At 41.5% G+C, this 19,877-nt stretch overlaps 1 protein-coding gene across 2 annotated transcripts in view; it reads right to left on the bottom strand.

Annotated features, from left to right (window-relative positions):
• Positions 1 to 1,209: 1,209 nt before the first annotated feature.
• gspt1l (G1 to S phase transition 1, like) overlaps positions 1,210 to 19,877 on the bottom strand; it is a 43,962-nt gene continuing 25,294 nt past the window's right edge. For both annotated transcript variants that reach the window (XM_061712631.1, XM_061712630.1), the window contains 8 exons: positions 14,038 to 14,192; positions 11,338 to 11,478; positions 9,498 to 9,591; positions 8,588 to 8,668; positions 6,014 to 6,187; positions 5,510 to 5,599; positions 5,209 to 5,377; positions 1,210 to 1,892 (listed from right to left, as the gene is read on the bottom strand). In XM_061712631.1, the coding sequence (XP_061568615.1) occupies positions 1,840 to 1,892; positions 5,209 to 5,377; positions 5,510 to 5,599; positions 6,014 to 6,187; positions 8,588 to 8,668; positions 9,498 to 9,591; positions 11,338 to 11,478; positions 14,038 to 14,192 (957 nt within the window). In that variant the 3' untranslated portion in view covers positions 1,210 to 1,839. The remainder of the gene's footprint in view (positions 1,893 to 5,208; positions 5,378 to 5,509; positions 5,600 to 6,013; positions 6,188 to 8,587; positions 8,669 to 9,497; positions 9,592 to 11,337; positions 11,479 to 14,037; positions 14,193 to 19,877) is intronic.

Here is a 19,877-nt window from a genome sequence, read left to right as displayed (position 1 = left end):
CTTGCTCTCCGGCTCCGGTTCGTGAAGCAGTCGTGAACTTTCAGCGCTCTTTTCTTCGCGTGTGTGTGATTTTTTTTTTGGGTTGTTTTGGCTTTTTGCACAATAGTCATCCTTATCTCTTTGATTCACTATGGCCGGAAAAGCCGGAAGCTAAACAAAGTATCAACTAGTACTCTGGGGGGGTATTGCACCGTGGAGAAATGGAGTGATGGAGAAGTCCGAAGGGTTCACTGTGGCGTCACGGCAACAGTGTAGACTCTTCGTTGGTTTAACGCAGAACCTTAAATCAGGCTTTATGGCCAGGAGGCCCAAGAGTGTGACAGGGTTGTGTGCAGGTCCCACCATCATTAACACACCTATCCAGTCGGACCCCCAGACCCATCCCTGCAGTGTGTCATGGCTCTGACATGCACTTCACTGAAACAAGTACATATTCTTCCTGACACCAACTAAAAAAAAACTGTAAAAATATAGTCCCAATTTCTTGTTTACAAATACCCCCCAAATAAACAAAAATAACAAAAGGATAGAGAAATGAAAGGAACGCATCAATAACTCCAATAAGCATCTCCAATCAAGCAAATCATGCAACATATTCAAATAAGTCTCAGCTATTAACATTGTGCAGGCAAAACTGAAGATGGACAAAGGATCTGAAAGTGTCTGAAACTCCAGGTGAATAGTTGTTTTAACATTGAGCTCAACAAAAATGTGAAGGATGGGCTGTTTTATTTATAGCCACACAGACAACAGTCAAGATACAAGACTGTGGTTCCAGCAGACGTCCCAAGAGTCCCCACATTCATGGAAGGAGACGACCTGGTTTTACAACAGAATGACAAGTATTTTATCAGAGTGGATACTGAAAATATTCAATGAATCGGGAGTATGTTGCTTCATAAAAAGAGCCTGCCGTTTGACTGAAAAGCAGAAAAAAATGTGACTCGTATTTACAAAAAGAAAACCAACCAATTAGATCTGCTTCATCTGATTGTGACAGATTAGCTGATCTGGTATGAGATTTGTGTTGCAGCCCTGCATAGCTATTTAAAATCCATTTTACCTTCAGAAAAGTCCTAAGAATAAAATAGAGTTCTTAAAGTGCTCAAACAATCAGCTGCATTGGCGGGGGGCCGTCAGCAGGTCCAGGTATGGACGACGCCCCGAGCAGAGGCACGAGCCTGGAACTGGCTCTCACAATGAACACGCTTTGCTTTTCCCAATTCAGAAGTTTATTCTCGTATTTTTCCTTTAATAACATTTATGCACGCTCAAGCACACAGCTAGAACGCCATATGAAAAAATTACAAAAAGAAAAAGAAAGGAAAAAAATGAGTAAAAGCAAAGGGAAACATGTACACCCAAGTTAAACATTTGGTTTCTACTGGTTAAGTTCTTTCAAGCAATTTCATTTGCAACTTGAATTTGAAAATCTTCAAGCTAAATTCTGGTCCACCTGTGTTAACAGTTATTAAGTTTTCTGCCCTCTGTCAGCGTTATTTTGCGAGCAAGGGGGAAAAAAAAAAAAAAAAAAAAAAAAAAGTAAAAACCTGAAGGAAAATATAAGATAAGGAGAAGGCGAGAGGAGGAATGGAGAGATAAAGGGTGGGTTAACCCAGAATGGCATAACAGAGCTCTCAATATGAGAAAGCTGACTCCTGTGGACATCATCGTTGTCTTTCCTTTAAAAACAGGTTTCTTTATCACGAGCCGTCTCTTCTAAATCTTGGCCACAGCTGTGGGGAGCTGTGACAGGGAGGCGCCGTCACCCTGGTGAGAATGGGGCAGTTATGACTGAGCTTCTCCCACCTCCTCGCCAAGTCTCTCGGGTCTGGGTCTTCAGTCCCGCTCAGCAACCAACTTCAGCACCTTGCCAATAGCAATGGTCTTTCCTGACAAACAAGACCACTTTTAACTCTTTCACTCAAAATTTAAATCCTTACATGCATACGTGTAAATATATATTATATATAACATACAAACATACATGTATACACATACATATACACACACGCAATTGTGTGAAAAAGTTTGTCCCTACCTGATTTTTTTTTTTTTTTTTTTTAACATTTGTCACTTAAATGTTTCAGATCAAACTAATTTCAATATCAGACAAAGCTAACACAAGTAAACACGAAATGCAGTTTTTTATTAGTAAGGGGAAACAAAAAGTGCACGCTTACATAGCTTTGTGTGAATGAGTGATGCCCCCCACAAAAGAAAAAAAAACTTTGGTTCATCACATCTTTGGAAAGCTGAGTTTAATTTCTCTATCCACACCCAGACCTGATTCCTGCTTCATCTGTTCTCAATCAAGAAATCCTTCCTGACAAAGTGAAGTCGACCAAAAGATCCTCAAAAGCTAGACAACATGCTGGCATCCAAAGACATTCAGGAACTAATGTGAAACAAAGTCATTGAGATCTATCAGTCTGGAAAAGGTTCCAAAGCCATTTCTAAAGGCTGAATTATGGTTCTGCGTCAAAACGACGCCGTGCCTACGGCGTGTGGTTTTTGTACACGCAGAGGACACGCCGTCACCTGCGCCGTCAGTGACGTGCACCTCCCGAAAATTGTAACTACGCGTCGAGGAGACGCAGACCACACGCAGACCGAGAGGGCTGTGATTGGTTCGTTTGAAAGCAAAGCATTTCCGGTTTGAATCAGTAGTGAACTTCCAGGGCTCTTTTCTTCGTTTATATGTGATTTTTTTTGTTTTTGTTTTTTGCACAATAGTTGTCCTTATCTCTTTGATTTACTGTGACCGGAAAAAGTCGGATAAACCATTCAGAAAAAGATCGCTAACTAGTGGCCGCGGGGGGTACTGCACCGCGACCAAATGGAGAGACGGACAACTCTGAACAGTTCGTGACGGCGTCACGGGTGCGCCGTGTGCTCTGCGTGTGTGTGACGCAGAAGTATACTCAGCCCTTAAAGCTTTGGGACTCCAGCGAACCACAGTGAGAGCCTTTATCCACAAATGGAGAAAACGTGGAACAGTGGTGAACCTTCCCAGGAGGAACCGACGAAAATGACCCCAAGAGCAGCGACGGCTCATCCAAGAGTCAGAAAAGACCCAGAACAACATCCAGAGACCTGCAGGCTTCACCTGCCTCAATTAAGGTCAGAAAAGACCCAGAACAACATCCAGAGACCTGCAGGCCTCACCTGCCTCAATTAAGGTCAGTAAAGACCCAGAACAACATCCAGAGACCTGCAGGCCTCACCTGCCTCAGTTAAGGTCAGTGTTCATTAGAGTTGTCCCGATCCGATCACGTGATCGGAAATCGGGGCCGATCACGTGATTGCAGACTCGATCCGGACTCGGACGTTATGAGCCGATCAGGAATCGGATATATATATATATATCAGGGTTTCCGTTGTCCGGTAATTGCCGGACTTTGTCCGGTAAAATATGCTGCAGTCCGGTATTTTATAATCTCTCCGGTCAAAATGTCCGGTGAAAATACTCACTGGCGCCGACATCCACGTGTGCGTTGATTTATGGTTCCGCGTCGCACCGACGCAGAGTCTACAGCGTAGGGTTCGCGGCGACGCGCACCCTACGCACACGTGGAGTAGTGGGCTCGGAGCGGCAGCCATACACCGCATGCGCGGAGAGCACCGCATGCGCGCAGAGCACGCCTGTTTGTTTTGAAGCTGAAGCAGCCCTATGCTATCATGTCTGTTGTTGTTGATGTAAATAACCAATCACTGAGATATATTGCGCACGACAGCCAGAACTCAGGTACCAAAGTCAACAAAAAAAAAGTGTTAATTAAATTATGAGAAGAAGAAAAAGAAGGAAAAAAAAGGAAAAGGAGAAGTTCTCCTTTTCAAATAACAATATAAATAAAATGTTACCAAACAAAATGATGAATAAAAATTACCTGTAATGGCAGGCAACACATCAGCTGCAGATGCAGTCTCTCTGCTCATTAAAATTTTTTATACTGACTTAAGAATGTTCAAGCTGCCTACCTCCTATGTGCTCAGTTTACAGTACACATGTTAAAATATAATAAAAGGGTCATCCTGCATCAATTTCTTTTCTCTTCTTCATTTTTTATTGTAGTAGTATCGGATCGGGACTCGGTATTGGCAAGTCCTCAAAATCAAAGGACTCGGACTCGGGGGCAAAAAAACCTGATCGGGACATCCTTAGTGTTCATGACTCCACCTTAAGAAAGAGACTGGGCAGAAATGGCTACATGGCAGAGTTCCAAGACCTAAACCACTGCTGAGCAAAAAGAAGATAAAGGCTCGTCTCAGTTTTGCCAGAAAACATCTTGATGATCCGATACTTTTGGGGAAATACTCTGTGGACTGACGAGAAAAGTTGAACTTTTTGGAAGGTTTATGTCCCATTACATCTGGCGTAAAAGTAACACGGCATTTCAGAAAAGGAACATCCTAGCAACAGTAAAACATGGTGGTGGTGGTGGTGTGATGGTCTGGGCTGCTCTGCTGCTTCAGGACCTGGAAGACTTGCTGTGGTAAATGGAACCATGAATTCTGCTGTCTACCAAAACATCCTGAAGGAGAATGTCCGGCCGTCTGTTGGCGACCTCAAGCTGAAGCCACTTAGGTTCTGCAGCAGGACATTGAGGACAATGATCCAAAAAACACCAGCAACCTCTGAATGGCTTCAGAAAAACTAAATGAACTTTGGAGTGGCCTAGTCAAAGTCCAGACGTGAATCCCATTGAGATGCTGAGGCATGACCTTAAAATGGAGGTTCATGCTCCAAAACCCTCCAACGTGGCTGAATTACAACAATTCTGCAAAGATGAGTGGGCCAGAATTCCTCCACAGCTGGAAAAGACTCATTGCCAGTTATGGCAAACGCTTGATTGCAGTTGTTGCTGCTGAGAGAACAACCAGTTATTAGGTTTAGGGGGAATCACCTTTTCACACAGGGCCATGTAGGTTTGGATTATTCTTTCCCATTATTAATAAAAACCTTCATTTAAAAACTGCATTTTGTGTTTACTTGTGTTATCTTTGTCTAATATTTAAATTTGTTTGATGATCTGAAACATTTAAGTGTGTTAAACATGTAAAAAAAAAAAAGAAATCAGGAAGGGCATGAGGTATGTGCATTTTATTTTTAGCAATTACCACTTTTTTCAAGATTTCCAAATTCATGACACAATCTTAAACATTTACACCATATCCTCAAGACCTGGAGATCTATAGTTGTCCTACCTTCATCCCGTAAGGTAAACCGTCCCATTTGAGGAAACTCTTTAAAGGTCTCAAGGCAAATGGTCCCTGCTGTGCGCAAACGTGCAATGCAGACCTGGTCCTGTTTGACAAACCGAGGTCTTGTCTTACTCTTGTCTCCCGTCTTCTTATCTACCGTGCAGATTAAGGCCTGCCGGGGGAGCAACAACACACACATTATTGTAAGAAGAGAAACTGTCTTCATTAAATCATACTCCAAGGCAGGTTCTACTTTAGGATATTGTTTTCAAAAGAAATAAGCAAAATTAACCATGCATATTACCGTAATTTGCACTTCTTCGATGCAGGTGTGAATGTGAAGGACTGCGTTATAACCTGGACATATGATCGATTTGTGTTCAATGATGACAATCTGTTGAGATCAGATGCAAAGATGAGCAGATGACACTTCCATTTCTTTTTCAATTGAGCTTTCTCAATGCTTTACTGCTGATTCTCTGAACTATACGACTTTACTTCAGCTCAACAATTAAACAACCATAGTATTTATCTGTCATCACAGTGAGACTGAGGTTCATTTGTCCCAATTTACTAAGCTGTAGTCCACTGAATCAAATAAAAAGCTCAGCATTTGCGAACAAGAACTTGCTCTGCCACCTAGCAGTGTGTGTTGCAGTAAGAGCGGCAGCATGGCAACGTACAAGCATAAACGACTAAATCTGAGCAGTGATTGACACTGATCTGGTGTCAAATGCCTCTACAAAAATGTCCATGTCTCTCTTAGTCGATCCGTCAGTTTGGTATATGAACTGCGATGTGGACCAACCTGAGCATCAAAGGTGCGTCCTGAATGACACAGATTCTCAGCATTGCACAGAATAAATCCCGGCAATATCTCCTCCTCCTCAATACCCTTCAGTCGCAGTTTGAGGTTTTCGCCAGGCCCAGCATCATCCGTCTCCACATCATCTGACAAGAGACTCAACACCTCCACCGTATGCTACGGGATAAAAGAAGAGAAGAAGATAAAAGAAGAGATACAAAGAAAAAGACTATTTCAAGCCATTTCAAGGTTAAAAAATGCATGTGAAGTCACTTGCGACCAAGTGGTAAATGTATGAACAATCAGCAAAATGGACATCGCTTTTTAAATGGAAATACAAATCAGTCGCTCCCATTTTCAAATCCGCTAGATTTCTGGTCTTACTCGCCAGCCGCTGTTGCATTTGTGAGCGGGTTTTAAGTACAAGTGCTGCTTGTCCCTGGAGCCTTTTCTTACTATGGTCAGCACATTTACAAGTGATCAGAAGATCAGAAGTTGTTCAATTCTCACACTTCTAACTCAGTTAGTGAATGGGGGGGTGGCCCTTGCAAACACGACCGCTCTCTCCTTTTTCATGCCTTTTAGTTCACCTCGGGAGGGGGAGAAAAAGGGGTGATCTGATTCTACTTCATTCCAGAAAATGGCTGTTACATCCAGGAACATCCAGAAATGCCAGTATGTAAGCGCCTTTTGACTCTCGGGTGTTGACGCATGCGCCAGCGTGTCCAAATCACATGCAGCCTTCCTGAGTCTCCTTTTCAATTTGTAGACTTCAAACTATATGCCAGTTTTAAAAATTGTATTGCCAGGCCAAGTAAAAGCAGAGTTATGATATACAGCAGGGGCGGCCAACCAGTCAGACTCAGAGCCACAACTGGTTACTGTGTTACTGCAAAGAGCCACATCAACTACCCATGATCCCTCACTCCATCAACTACCCATGATCCCTCACTCCATCAACTACCCATGATCCCTCACTCCCTGCTCTCTCTGAGACAGAAAAACACCATTATTAGAAAACGGAAAGGTGAAATCCTGCAATCTGATTGGTTGTTAACTGTGGTATAATGAGCATATTATTTTTCATTCCAATGTATACAGTATACTGTTTATATTTTGTAATTATATATATTTTTACTTTGTTTTAACCTTTCCCTGCGTGTGTTGAGTGTACTGCTGCTGCATAAAGTGAATTTCCCCATTGGGGGAGAAATAAAAGGACAATCTTATCTTATATACCACGGCTTCTATTCTAGTCTTATCACAGCATATTATTCCGTGTCAGGGAAGCAACAATGTATCCATGACAACATTTATTTTCGTTAACAATTAATTTGGTATGTTTACCAAATGAAGTTCCTGTCTCCGACATGCGGAGCTACATCTGGAGAGATGGGACTATTGTTTTCCACAGTGGGGCTATTTTTACTGGATAATATGTATTTCTGATTAATTAAAAACTACATAAAATATTGTGTATTCCTCTTTCATATTTACATTATTGATAACCGTTTTATAAAAGCAATACATCACTTGGCGTCGGGCCGGAGACTCCGCTCAGGTGTGTGATTGTATACCACGGCCGGTCGGGATGTATTGCTTAAATATTAATATTTAATATATATTGTATATATTAAACTCTCCCACTCTGTTAAAAACGTCCCGTGTTTATGTTCATATTTTTGCTTGGCCGTGCATTTTCTCATTTTGATAGTGGATTTTCTTTCCCCCGTCACAAACGCGAGCCCGTATAGCTCAACAGGTTGAACAGACTTATGTACACCTTCCCCTGAACAGCGACGCAGGTTTGATTCCAGTCGCGGCATATTTTGCCCCAACTTCCTACGTGTCTGTCTTTACTTGCACTGCACTTATCAAATAAAGTCGCAAGAGCCGCATGACACCGGGCAAAGAGCTTCATGGGTCTCGCGAGCCGCGGGTTGGCCACCCCTGATATACGGCATGTTTTTTTTTCTGCACATTGCCATCATGTTTGGTGCAGGAGGAAACAGTAAAAACAGGCTGCTTTCACAAAAGCAATCACAAGCAAAAGACAAAGAAAAAATAAATAAACATGACCTCATTGGTAGAAAATGCACCACACCGACCAATCCCAACGTTATAGGGCAACACAGCATTGGCTGCTGAGGAGTAAAGGAAAGTTGTGGGAGCTTTGAGATGCTGCCCCCAGGTGGAGAAAAGGAGGAAAGACGCCTGGGGGTGTCAGGAGTTCCACATAAATCTAAAATATTTTTCTAGTGGCAAATGGTGTGTGTCATCTTATTTTGACACCTGATTTTTTGGAGGGAAAGAAATAAAAATATGCGAGGCACTGCCTGCATTTTAATGTAAAATGTATATAACTTTTGTTTTTGCTAAATTTTTTACGTTTTTGAAATCTACAATTTATATTTTCATTCTATACTTTTTTTTTTTTTACATGTGTCATTTTCAAAGTAAAAAAAAAAAATAAATCAATAAAAGTTTTTCCTAAACACTCAAGCACTGCTTCTAAAAAATACTTTTTATAGCAGCCGGTTTGAAGCACAAACTAGATGAAAGAAAGGTTCATCTTACCCGGTTTGGCATCATGACTAACTGTTGGGCTTTACAGATAGAACCCGACTCCAGCTTGCCCAGGATCACAGTCCCCATGTCCTGATGGAGAGATGGACAGAACAAGTGAGAGGAACGGTAGTTTCCTTAGCAGCTCAGGAAACAGCTCTTCATGTTCCATAGCAGGAAAATGAAAAGAAAACAGTGGAAAATAGAGAAATAAGAGCAACACAAGAATAAAAGCTCAGGCATTATAAAAAAAAATCCTCGGCAACAGAACACTTATTTACATAAAAGTATATTCTCAGCTCTCAACAGCCAAAAACAGTCAAGTTTAATAAAAACAGTGAAGTGAATATCTAGCAAACAAGTCAATGGATGTGTAAGTGGTCGACCTAAAATTCTGGATGTACTGCTAGCGAGCAAATTTAAATTTGTACATCTAGCTACCATCAACTATGCTCAACTGTCATGGGGAGCCAATCAAATCAGTGTATCCCAGAGTCGGCGTCGCTGGGTGGTGTTAACAATGATCTGCATATAAACCAGGCTGCGGTGCGGAATAGCAGCCACTTCAATCAGCTTCAGAAAACCACCCTCATTCCTTTTTAAGGTTGATGCATTTTCTGTTCTTCTGACAGACAGCAGCTGAAGTTTAGTTTACTCTTCTACATAACTCTCTCAATGTTCGGAACATTTTTACAAAAATAGCACAACTTTTATGAAAGTTTTTTGGTTTTCAATTTTGACTGAAAAGTATGAACTATTCCCAGTAAACAGTTGACTGTTGGCAACAACTATCAGCACTGAACTCCAACACCAGTCAATCAAACACCTTTTTAAACAGACAGACATTATCCATGTTGTTCTTTTAAATGCAGCATATATAACTTTTTATAAGATAAGGAAAAATAAAGAAAAACATTTTTACCTTGTATTTGTCTACGATGGGCAATCTTACAGGTCCATCACTTGATCTGTTAAAATTTGGCAAACTGTCCAGGTGTGGAATGAATGGTAGACCTCTACAACACAGAACAGACACACCGAGAGATCATTCAATCACAGATCAATCATTTCTAGAAAAGCTGCTCATGGTGGCAGCTTGATGCAGTAGCTTTAAGATTGTTACTAGTTTTTTTACATTTTCAAAGTAGTTTCTTATAATACAAGGTTTTGTAAATAATCTTAGATCTCAGTTTGGATGGTGGGCTTGAGCAACACCGCTACAGGAGATCATTTCTGTCCACAATGAATCTTTGAAGAGACCTAAACCCGGGCTACTGCAACAGTTAAGGGGCTTTCACATAGAGCACCGTGCACACCGCCGGGCGGGCGCAGACTCGGCGCAGAGCAAGGCGCGCGCATCGCGTACATATTTGTTGCAAGTTGCTTGGCAACCGAAAAAAGGTTTTTCCGGTCTGGCGCCGTTTTACCATTCGTTGGACGTACAGTAGCTACAGCTCGGTTTGAAAAATGTATCTATCCTAGTTTAGAGAAAAGCCCTGGCTTTAGTTCTTCTGAGGAAGAGAAGGAGACGAGCAGCTTAACTATGTTGTTTTTTAGCTCATGTCAGTCATCTAGATTTTTAGATATACTGAGTGTACATGTAGTAAAGTATGTGCTTCAGTTTACAAAAGTATTGACACGTGGCTTTTTAAACCATATATTGATAAATGATTCAATTGATCCTGATATGAGGCATGGAAATGTTATATTTTATTTTAAATTTTATTGTTAAAAGAGCAAAAGAATACCACATTTCTAACACACCAGGGATGTCCAAATTCTGGAAGATTTCTCTCCACTTTTGTATCCACTTTTTATTGATGTCCCGATAGGCCTGCAGTCTTGTATTCCACAACTCCTCACACAGACTCACAGCCAAGATCATTCTTTCTTCCATCTTGATCGTCTCTGATCTAGAACCTGCAAGTTTTTTTTCACCCTCCACCACTTTCTCTCCTATTGGAGGTGCCGAGATGTCATCACAGGGCGGCACGGTGAAATTTTAAAATGTTCAATTCGCCGCAGCACCCTGTTGTGCCCTTGCCGCCGCACAAACCTGGCGGCAGGCGCCCTCTTGCACGCCGCCCTTGCGCGGCGGCAGCACATACACAATGAATGGGAACGCCGCCGCCGCCGGCCGCCGCTTTGCGCCCTCTATGTGAAAGCCCCTTTAGTATCCCATTGTATGGATGTACATTTGTTTCTTAATTATTCAATCAAAAAAAGATTTGAGACTCAAAGAAATGCATTTGAACACTGTTTTTCTTTGATTGGAAATGTTTTGATAGAAGTTTTTTTGTTTGAAGCAACTTTTGATTGAAGTAGTGTTTTTTGTGTTTGGGACATTTGTGTCTTTAACATTTAATCAAAAAAGAAGTTGCTTCAAAAATTAAAAAAAAATGTTCAAAGAAAAAAAGTGAATGCAAAAAATTATTTGAGACCCAAAAAAAAAAAATTGCATTTGAATACTTTTTTGGATCGAAAATATTTTTTTCGAATTGAAGTGAAAAAAATGTTGAAGTCTTTTTTTTTGATTGAATCATTTTGACACAAATATCCCGCAGTGGGCGGATGCTTCCCCATTGGTCAGACCATAGGGTCAGACACGTTTGAGTGACATGTTTTTGATTTAATTTTTTTTTTTTTTTTTTTAATTGAAAATATATTTTTTGATTGAAGCAATCTTTTTTTCTACCTCCATACCATTGGAGATAAAGTATATTTGAGTTGAATATTTACAGCAAAGAGACTGTGGGACTTACGTGTACCAGGGGCACATGTCGGTGGGCTCCTTCAGATTGGCTCCCGTCAGCCCAGAGCACGGCATGAAGTGAATGTCCTTCTTCGGGTTGAAGCCAACTTTCTTCAAAAATGGTACGAGTTTTTCTTTACACTCCTCGTATCTAAGAGTTCATACATCAGAAATGATAAACCATCTTCAGCTGAAGAGACATTTTACAAAAGTGGTTTCAGACTTAAATGACTATCAATATGCATCAAGTAATCATCATATGAAAGTTTGTTATTTAATCACTTACTGCAATCTCCTAAAACAGCATATTTCTACATTTATTTTTCAGTTATACTTTAATACCGTAGTCTTTTTTTGGGAAACTTAAATGACCACTAAAAGAAATCTATTGTCTTAGCTCTTTTCAAAAAATAAAATTACATAAAAAAAAAGGGAAAATTTAAAGAGCGTAATCTGTCTACTTATTTAAATTATTTTGACACTGCCATTACATTTATTATAATATTAAAAAAAGGTTTTGCTGATGTTTAAAAAAAAAATGCTGACGTAGAATGATGAAAGGGAAAATCAAATGTCACAATAACATATGAAGGTTGCATCGCAGGTATCTTGGCTGTGCCTAAATCGTTTTGGGAATTGGTGGAGAGACGCAGATTAAATACATGCAGATTAAATACACGCTGATGGAGGGGACAGCCCTCCTCAATCAGCTGTTTTACATCCTGCTGGGCACAGGTTCTGGGACAACTTCTCTAAATGTTGCTCGTTCAATGTGTTAAAATTGGAAATAACACCATGCTTACATAAACCACTCTCCTTTCTTTGTGCATTGTCCAAACAGTTGTTAGGATCCTAATATTACCACCACCACAACATCAACCGTTCAAATTCCTGGCCACCTGAATCTCTTCCAACGCCACTGATCATCAGGAAGGCCCGAAAGGGACGACAGCCTGAAACAGCTGCTTAACTACCAGAGGAAGTGTGCTCATGTAACGGTTCACAGTAGGACTTAGTAGACGGACAGAAAAGGTCTACAGTCAGAAATGCAGCTCAGAAGATTATTGGGTGAAAGACCTGTGTCACTCCCAATGCCTCAACATAGTCAAAGAGGGGTACTACTCTAAAATGTAGGACTCGTAGAACACAAACAACAATGACTTTCTATAGTCAGTGGAGTTAAACTATGGAACAGAATGGATTGAGAATTAAAACAATGTCCAAACATTAACCAGTTTAAAAACAAATATAAAAACACGATTTTTACAAGGTACAAAGAGGAGGGGGTTTAGCGGCCTTGATGTTGGTGATGAACATTCATTTGAATCAGGTGTTGATAAGGGGGTGGTAGTCTAGTGTCCCTATATCAAGTCCCCTGGACGGCAACCTAGGTGACCCTCTTTGGGCCTCTGAGCAAGGCCCTTAACCTCAACTTAACCCCCAACTTCTCTAAGGGCGCAGGAAAAAAGGCAGCAAAGCAAACATCTAAAACATGCAGGACAGTGGCTCTCCAGGACCAGGAATGAAGGCCAATGGCGTCGAGTTTGTATGTGAATTGGTATGAAAGCATTTGTAAATATGTATGAAAGAAAATACTTTCACCCCAAAAAATGACCTGTCAAATTTGGTTGTAAAATGACAGGGGTTTTCTCCTCCTTTCTCTTCTAGTTTGCATCAGCTCCAAAAACAATCAGGAACCTGGAGCTCTGCTGTAACAGAGAAGTGTCTTTGTTCTCGTCTCTCACAGAGGAGCGCTGAGTCGTTTGCATGTCATCAGGACTAATGGTGTTTGCTGATTGTCATTTTCTTGTCTGGTTGTGACAGGATAGTTGAATGTACCACAATACCCACTCAACCCACTGGCTCTAAGAATAAAGACCCATTTCTTTTGTCTTCCAAGTTAGTTGATTGGTAAAAAAGTTGATTGGTAAAAAAGTTGATTGGTAAAAAGCAGCAGCTGGTAAAATTTCACTATCAGTGTGGACGGGATATAAAATTAGTCATTCACTCATCTTAATGACAGTTTTAAAATTCCAATAAAAAAGGTACAAACAACCAAGATCTGATTCAAATTATAAATCTGAGCACTGACGAGCCATGTAGCAGTAAATTTAGTAAAGATTATGCTCATTTGGGCTTATGATCTGTACTAGACTGGCTTTAGATGAACCTGGATGTTTTTTTTGTTTTTTTTTGCTTAAGGGGACCTATTATGGCATCTAATACCTATTTAAAACAGGCCTTGAATGTCTTAAAAACAAGCTTTTGATTGTTTTTGCTAAATAAATTAGAAATTCAGCCTCTGAGCCATGACTTTATCATCCCATTCTCTAACCTCATTATCTATGCAGGATTCTGAGTGGGCGGGGCTATGATAATGAGGGTCTGTGCTGATTGGCTGCCTGAATGACGCGATACACCGCTATGAAAAACTGGAGGAAGCTCTGGCCGGCGGAGTTAGTTGTGGGCGTGGTTTCACACATCAGAGGCCAAACGATGTAAATCGCATTTTGGCTACGTAATGAAAGGGATCAGAATCTGGACGGCTCATCCGGGCGGCTTTACAGACACTGCAGAATCTGGTTGCTTTCCTCCTCCTCTGAGTTGGCAGGCTGAGGGGAGACCACTTTATATATGTTAAAGCAAGAGAAAACCTGTTTTTCATAATAGGTCCCCTTTAAGTAAATATCACTATTTTCCATCTTCCCACCTCTCCAGGCTCCAGTTGACTGTGGGATCATCCATTTTATTCACCAGAACAATCAGATGCTTGACACCAGCTGTTTTAGCCAACATGGCATGCTCCCGCGTCTGTCCACCTTTCTCAAAACCAGTTTCAAACTCGCCTTTCCTGGCAGAGATAACCTGTGGGACAACACAGTCAAGAGGGCAGTCAGAAAAACGAAAAAAGATGCAATTATTTGGTAATTGTTCAAGTTCAAAAAGTCAGATGAGCATCAGAAAGATTTAATTTATAGCATCAACGGTACAGCTGCAACTTCTGACTATTTTTTTGTCAATTAAGTGATCAGCTATTTAAAGGATGAATCTACTAATGGGATTATGAATTGAAAAAAGAAATTATTATTTAGCAAATTAGGTTCAAAATGAGCCTATGGTTTTTTTTAAAGGCATGTGCAAATGAAAAAAAAAAAAAAAAAAACGTAATATTTATTTACTTGAGTGATTAACAAATTCTGCTGCACATGAATTTGACTTTTTTAGGGGCTGCGATAAAGTAGGGGGCATCCACACCCACACACACACACCCACACCCACACAACAGTGGGGCAAAAAAGTATTTAATCAGCCACCAATTGTGCAAGTTCTCCCACTTAAAAAGCCTGTAATTTTCATCATAGGTAACTTCAACTAGGAGAGACAAAATGGGGGGAAAGAATCCAGGAAATCACATTGTAGGATTTTTACTGAATTGGTAAAATCCTCAGTAAAATAAGTATTTGGTCACCTACAAACAAGCAGGATTCCGGCTTTCACAGACCTGTAACTTCTTCTTTAGGAGGCTCCTCTGTCCTCCACTCATTACCTGTATTAAGGGCAACTGTTTTAACTGGTTATCAGTATAAAAGACACCTGTTTTAACTGGTTATCAGTATAAAAGACACCTGTCCACAACCTCAAACAGTCACTCCAAACTCCACTATGGCCAAGACCAAAGAGTTGTCTAAGGACGTGAGAAACTAAATTGTAGACCTGCACCAGCTGGGAAGACTGAATCTGCAATAGGTAGCAGCTTGGTGTGAAGAAATCAACTGTGGGAGCAATTATTAGAAAAAGGAAGACATAAAAGACACTGATAATCTCCCTCCATCTGGGGCTCCAAGATCTCACCCCGTGGGGTAAAAATGATCACAAGAACAGTGAGTAAAGATCCCAGAACCACACGGGGACCTAGTGAAGGACCTGCAGAGAGCTGGGACCAGAGTAACAAAGGAACCATCAGTAACACACTACGATTAGGGACTCAGATCCTGCAGGGCCAGACGTTCCCCTGCTGAAGCCAGTACATGTCCAGGTCTGAAGTTTGCTAGAGAGCATTTGGATGATGCAGAAGAGGATTGGAGGAATGTTATATGGTCAGATGAAACCAAAATAGAACTTTTTGGTAGAAACACAACTTGTCGTGTTTGGAGGAGAAAGAAAGCTGAGTTGCATCCAAAGAACACCAAACCTACTGTGAAGCACGGGGGTGGAAACATCACGCTCTGGGGATGTTTTTCTGCAAATGAACCAGGACAACTGATCCGTGTAAGAGATAGAATGAATGGGGCCATGTATGGTGAGATTTTGAGTGAAAACCTCCTTCCATCAGCAGGGCATTGAAGATTAAACGTGGCTGGGTCTTTCAGCAGGACAATGATCCAAACACATCGCGGGGCAACGAAGGAGTGGCTTCATAAGAAGCATTTCAAGGTCCTGGAGTGTTCTAGCCAGTCTCCAGATATCAACCCCATAGAAAATCTTTGGAGGGAGTTGAAAGTCCGTGTTGCCCAGCGACAGCCCCAAAACATCACTGCTCTAGAGGAGATCTGCACGGAGGAACGGACCAATCACTGCTCTAGAGGAGATCTGCACTGAGGAACGGACCAATCACTGCTCTAGAGGAGATCTGCACGGAGGAACGGACCAATCACTGCTCTAGAGGAGATCTGCACGGAGGAACGGACCAATCACTGCTCTAGAGGAGATCATGGAGGAACGGACCAATCACTGCTCTAGAGGAGATCTGCATGGAGGAACAGACCAATCACTGCTCTAGAGGAGATCTGCATGGAGGAACGGACCAATCACTGCTCTAGAGGAGATCATGGAGGAACGGACCAATCACTGCTCTAGAGGAGATCATGGAGGAACGGACCAATCACTGCTCTAGAGGAGATCTGCATGGAGGAACAGACCAATCACTGCTCTAGAGGAGATCTGCATGGAGGAACGGACCAATCACTGCTCTAGAGGAGATCATGGAGGAACGGACCAAAATACCAGCAACAGTGTGGAAAACCTTGTGAAAACTCACAGAAAACATCTGACCTCTGTCATTGCCAATAAAGGGTATATAACAAAGTATTGAGATGAACTTTTGTTATTGACCAAATACTTACTTATAAAATGAATACTTATTACAGGTATATCTAATCTTTGTAAGTGGGAGAACTTGCACCATTAGTGGCTGACTAAATACTTTTTTGCCCCACTGTATATATTAATGTATATACAGTACAGTGGGTACGGAACGTATTCAGACCCCTTTAAATTTTTCCCTCTTTGTTTCATTGCAGCTATTTTCTAAAATCAAAAGGTAATTTTATTTCTCATTAATGTACACTCAGCACCCATTCTTGACAGAAAAAACAGAAATGTAGACATTTTTGCAAATTCATTAAAAAAGAAAAATTAAACATCACATGGTCATTCAAGTATTCAGACCCTTTGCTGTGACACTCTTATTTAACTCACATGCTTTCCATTTCTTCTATCCTCCTTGAGACGGTTCTGCTCCTTCTTTGGAGTCCAGATGCATTTAATTAAACTGATTGGAGTTAATGAGGAAGAAGGCAACACACCTGTCTACATCAGACCTTACAGCTCACAGTGCATGTCATAGCATGCAGAATTAGAGATGCAACCGATCGGTATCGGCCCGATAATGGCCCTATTGGTTTTGATCGGAAAATGAAAGTTCAGAACAGCCGATCAGATGACGTTTACAACAACAAACCGCCGCCCGTGCGTGTGTGTGCGTGTGTTCCCACACCTCAGACCCAGGTATCCCGAGGGGGCGTGGCCGGTATGGGAGTTTTAAAATGTTCGAAAAGGACAACAAAAGTTTGCAAGGTGTGTCCAAGGGAGATACCCCAAAAAAAGAATGTTAAGAAAGAATTTCAACACAACGAAGCAGATAAGACATTTGAAAGTTTCCCACAGGAAGGAGTATAATGAGAAGTCAAAGTTTGCTGCTGCTAAGGCAGAGAAAGAACAGGAGCAACGCCGCTAACTCAGCTGAACGTAACAGAGACCTTTAAACGAGAGCAAGAAAAATTAAGAACTACATCGTAAGGTAATGGATTCATAAGCCTTGATCATCAGCCGCTTTCTGTTTTAGAAGACATCGGGTTTAAACGCTTGGATCCGCGGTGCACGCTGCCGAGTCGTAAATATTTCACTGATGAATGCCTAGTTTTACCAAACTATATACAGTCCAAAGCCTTATCAGTCAGCTTCACCAGTGACATGTGGAGCTCTAGTGTGAAGAGTTGTGCTTCACTCAAGAGTTTCCTCACAAGCGGCGAATGCTACCGCTAAAGCTTTCACAAAGCTTAATTCATAATTAATTTTTATATTAAGATTTAATTCCTCTTTCCACAGGAAAACTAAGGTTTATAGTTTACAACGTTTATCAACTTTTAGAGAGTGACATGTCTGCTGTTGTCTGTGTTGGTGCACATGTTGTACATAATTATTACCACAGGAAGCTTAAGCTGGTAAACTACACTTACTCTTTGTAAGCCGAGTCTAAATGCGCTTTTCCACTAGAATCTACCGGTACTCGCGACTCGCCACCGGTTTTGCGCTTCTCCACTAGGTGGAGGCGGGTGGAGGCGTGCCGAGTTGATACTTTTTCTGTATCTATTCTGCCGACGTTCTAAGCCGCTGAGTCGGCTGTATCTGACATCATCACACTACAGGCCACCGATTGGTCGGGGGCGGGACCGTCAGACGTTTGAGTTAGGAGGAGGAAATCAGAGAAAGAGCGACTCGCGTCTTCTTTATTTTATCCGACAGGCAACGGCAGCACAAAAGTCTGTTTCATGATCTAACTCTGAGGTGCAGATGTTCATAAACCTGGTGCTGAGGAGAGAATTAAAAAAGGGATCTAGACGGGCGATAAGGAACGACCAGAACTACCAGGAGCTCTGTCTCTTCATAGCTGCTCACGGCTCCAGCTGACTTTTCAGTAGCACAGAGACAAACTAAAAAAAAAATAAGCGTTGCTGCTTGAAGCTTCTTTCACTCTCATTTTTTTAACTTGATATTGAACACAAGCCACAGACCCAGCAGCACATCTATCATCTCCTCCAGGTTCTACATCTTTAGTGTTGTTGTCTTCTTCGTTTAGATACACAATCAAACTACGTCACAGCAGCTTCACTCCAACCTCCTACTTCTCATCTGGGTGTTGAAAAAGAAACAAGGGCGAGTCGAGTTGGGCTGAGTAGGTAATAGTATAAAAGCGCCATAAGTCGTCTCTAAGAGTCTCTAAAAGGGTGAAATATTGCCTCAGCCTGAAATAAGACAATTCATGATACTTTCTCATCTCCTAATTTTTATACCTAAAAATACAATGTCATGAGATAACACTATTGATGAATGTATGGATTTTACACCGTGATCGGCAAAATTGGGATCGGCAGCTATTGATTTTGGAGATCGGTTATCGGCCCTCAAAATACTGATCGGTGCATCTCTATGCAGAATCATGAGGTCAAAAGAACTGCCCATGAGTTCAGAGACAACATCGTGGCACGGCACAGATCTGGCTGCAGATCACGTCTGCAGGAATCCAGGTTCATAAGAGCACAGGGGCTTCCGCAATCCTTAATTGGAAGAAGCGTGGGACGACCGGAACTCTTCCTAGACCTGGCCATCTAGACCAGTGGTTCTCAAATGGGGGTACGCGTACCCCTGGGGGTACGTGAAGGCACTACAGGGGGTACGTGAGATTTTAAAATATACATATATTTAAAAAGTAGAATCCATGCAAAAATCCTTTAAAAATAAATATTTCATAAATAATTGAGGAAAATATAAGTCTAAATTCATAAAATGAATTTTATCTTCAGGAGTAGGCTATTCAACTTATTATCCTAAAACCGCAGAGTCTCCCCCACACCAGGATGGTTCCACCTAACCTGTCAATCACCTGGCTTCACCTGTCAATCACTTGGACCAACGATGGAGTCGTGGTTGAAGCGTAGCAGCAATATTTTTACGTTTAATAAATCACTGATGGCACAGTGCTCTGTTTTAGGTCTTTTTTTTTTTTTTACAACCAAAAGTGCTTTGCGCTGGTTAGGGGGTACTTGGCTGAAAAAATATTTCACAGGGGGTACATCACTGAAAAAAGGTTGAGGACCACTGATCTAGACAAACTGAGCAATGGCGTGAGAAGAGGCTTGGTGAGAGAGGTAACTGTGGCTGAGTTCCAGAGATGCAGTAGGGAGATGTCACTGCAGCCCTCCACAAGTCGGGGCTTTATGGCAGAGTGGCCCACAGAGTTGGCCAAAAAACACATTAATGACTCCCAGACTATGAGAAATAATATTCTCTGGTCCGATGAGACAAAGAGTGAACGTTTTGGCCGTTAATTCTAAGCGGTATGTGTAGATAAAAGCAGGCACTGCTCATCACCTGTCCAATACAATCCCAACAGTGAAACATGGCAGTGGCAGCATCATGCTATCGGGGTGTTTTTCAGCTGCAGAGACAGGACGACTGTTTGCAATTGAAGGAAAGATGAATGCGGCCAAG

This window comes from Cololabis saira, chromosome 21 (genome assembly GCF_033807715.1).
Source record: "Cololabis saira isolate AMF1-May2022 chromosome 21, fColSai1.1, whole genome shotgun sequence".
NCBI lineage: Eukaryota > Metazoa > Chordata > Actinopteri > Beloniformes > Belonidae > Cololabis > Cololabis saira.
Note: the sequence above shows the minus strand (reverse complement) of the source record. Positions and strands in the feature narration are given on the sequence as shown.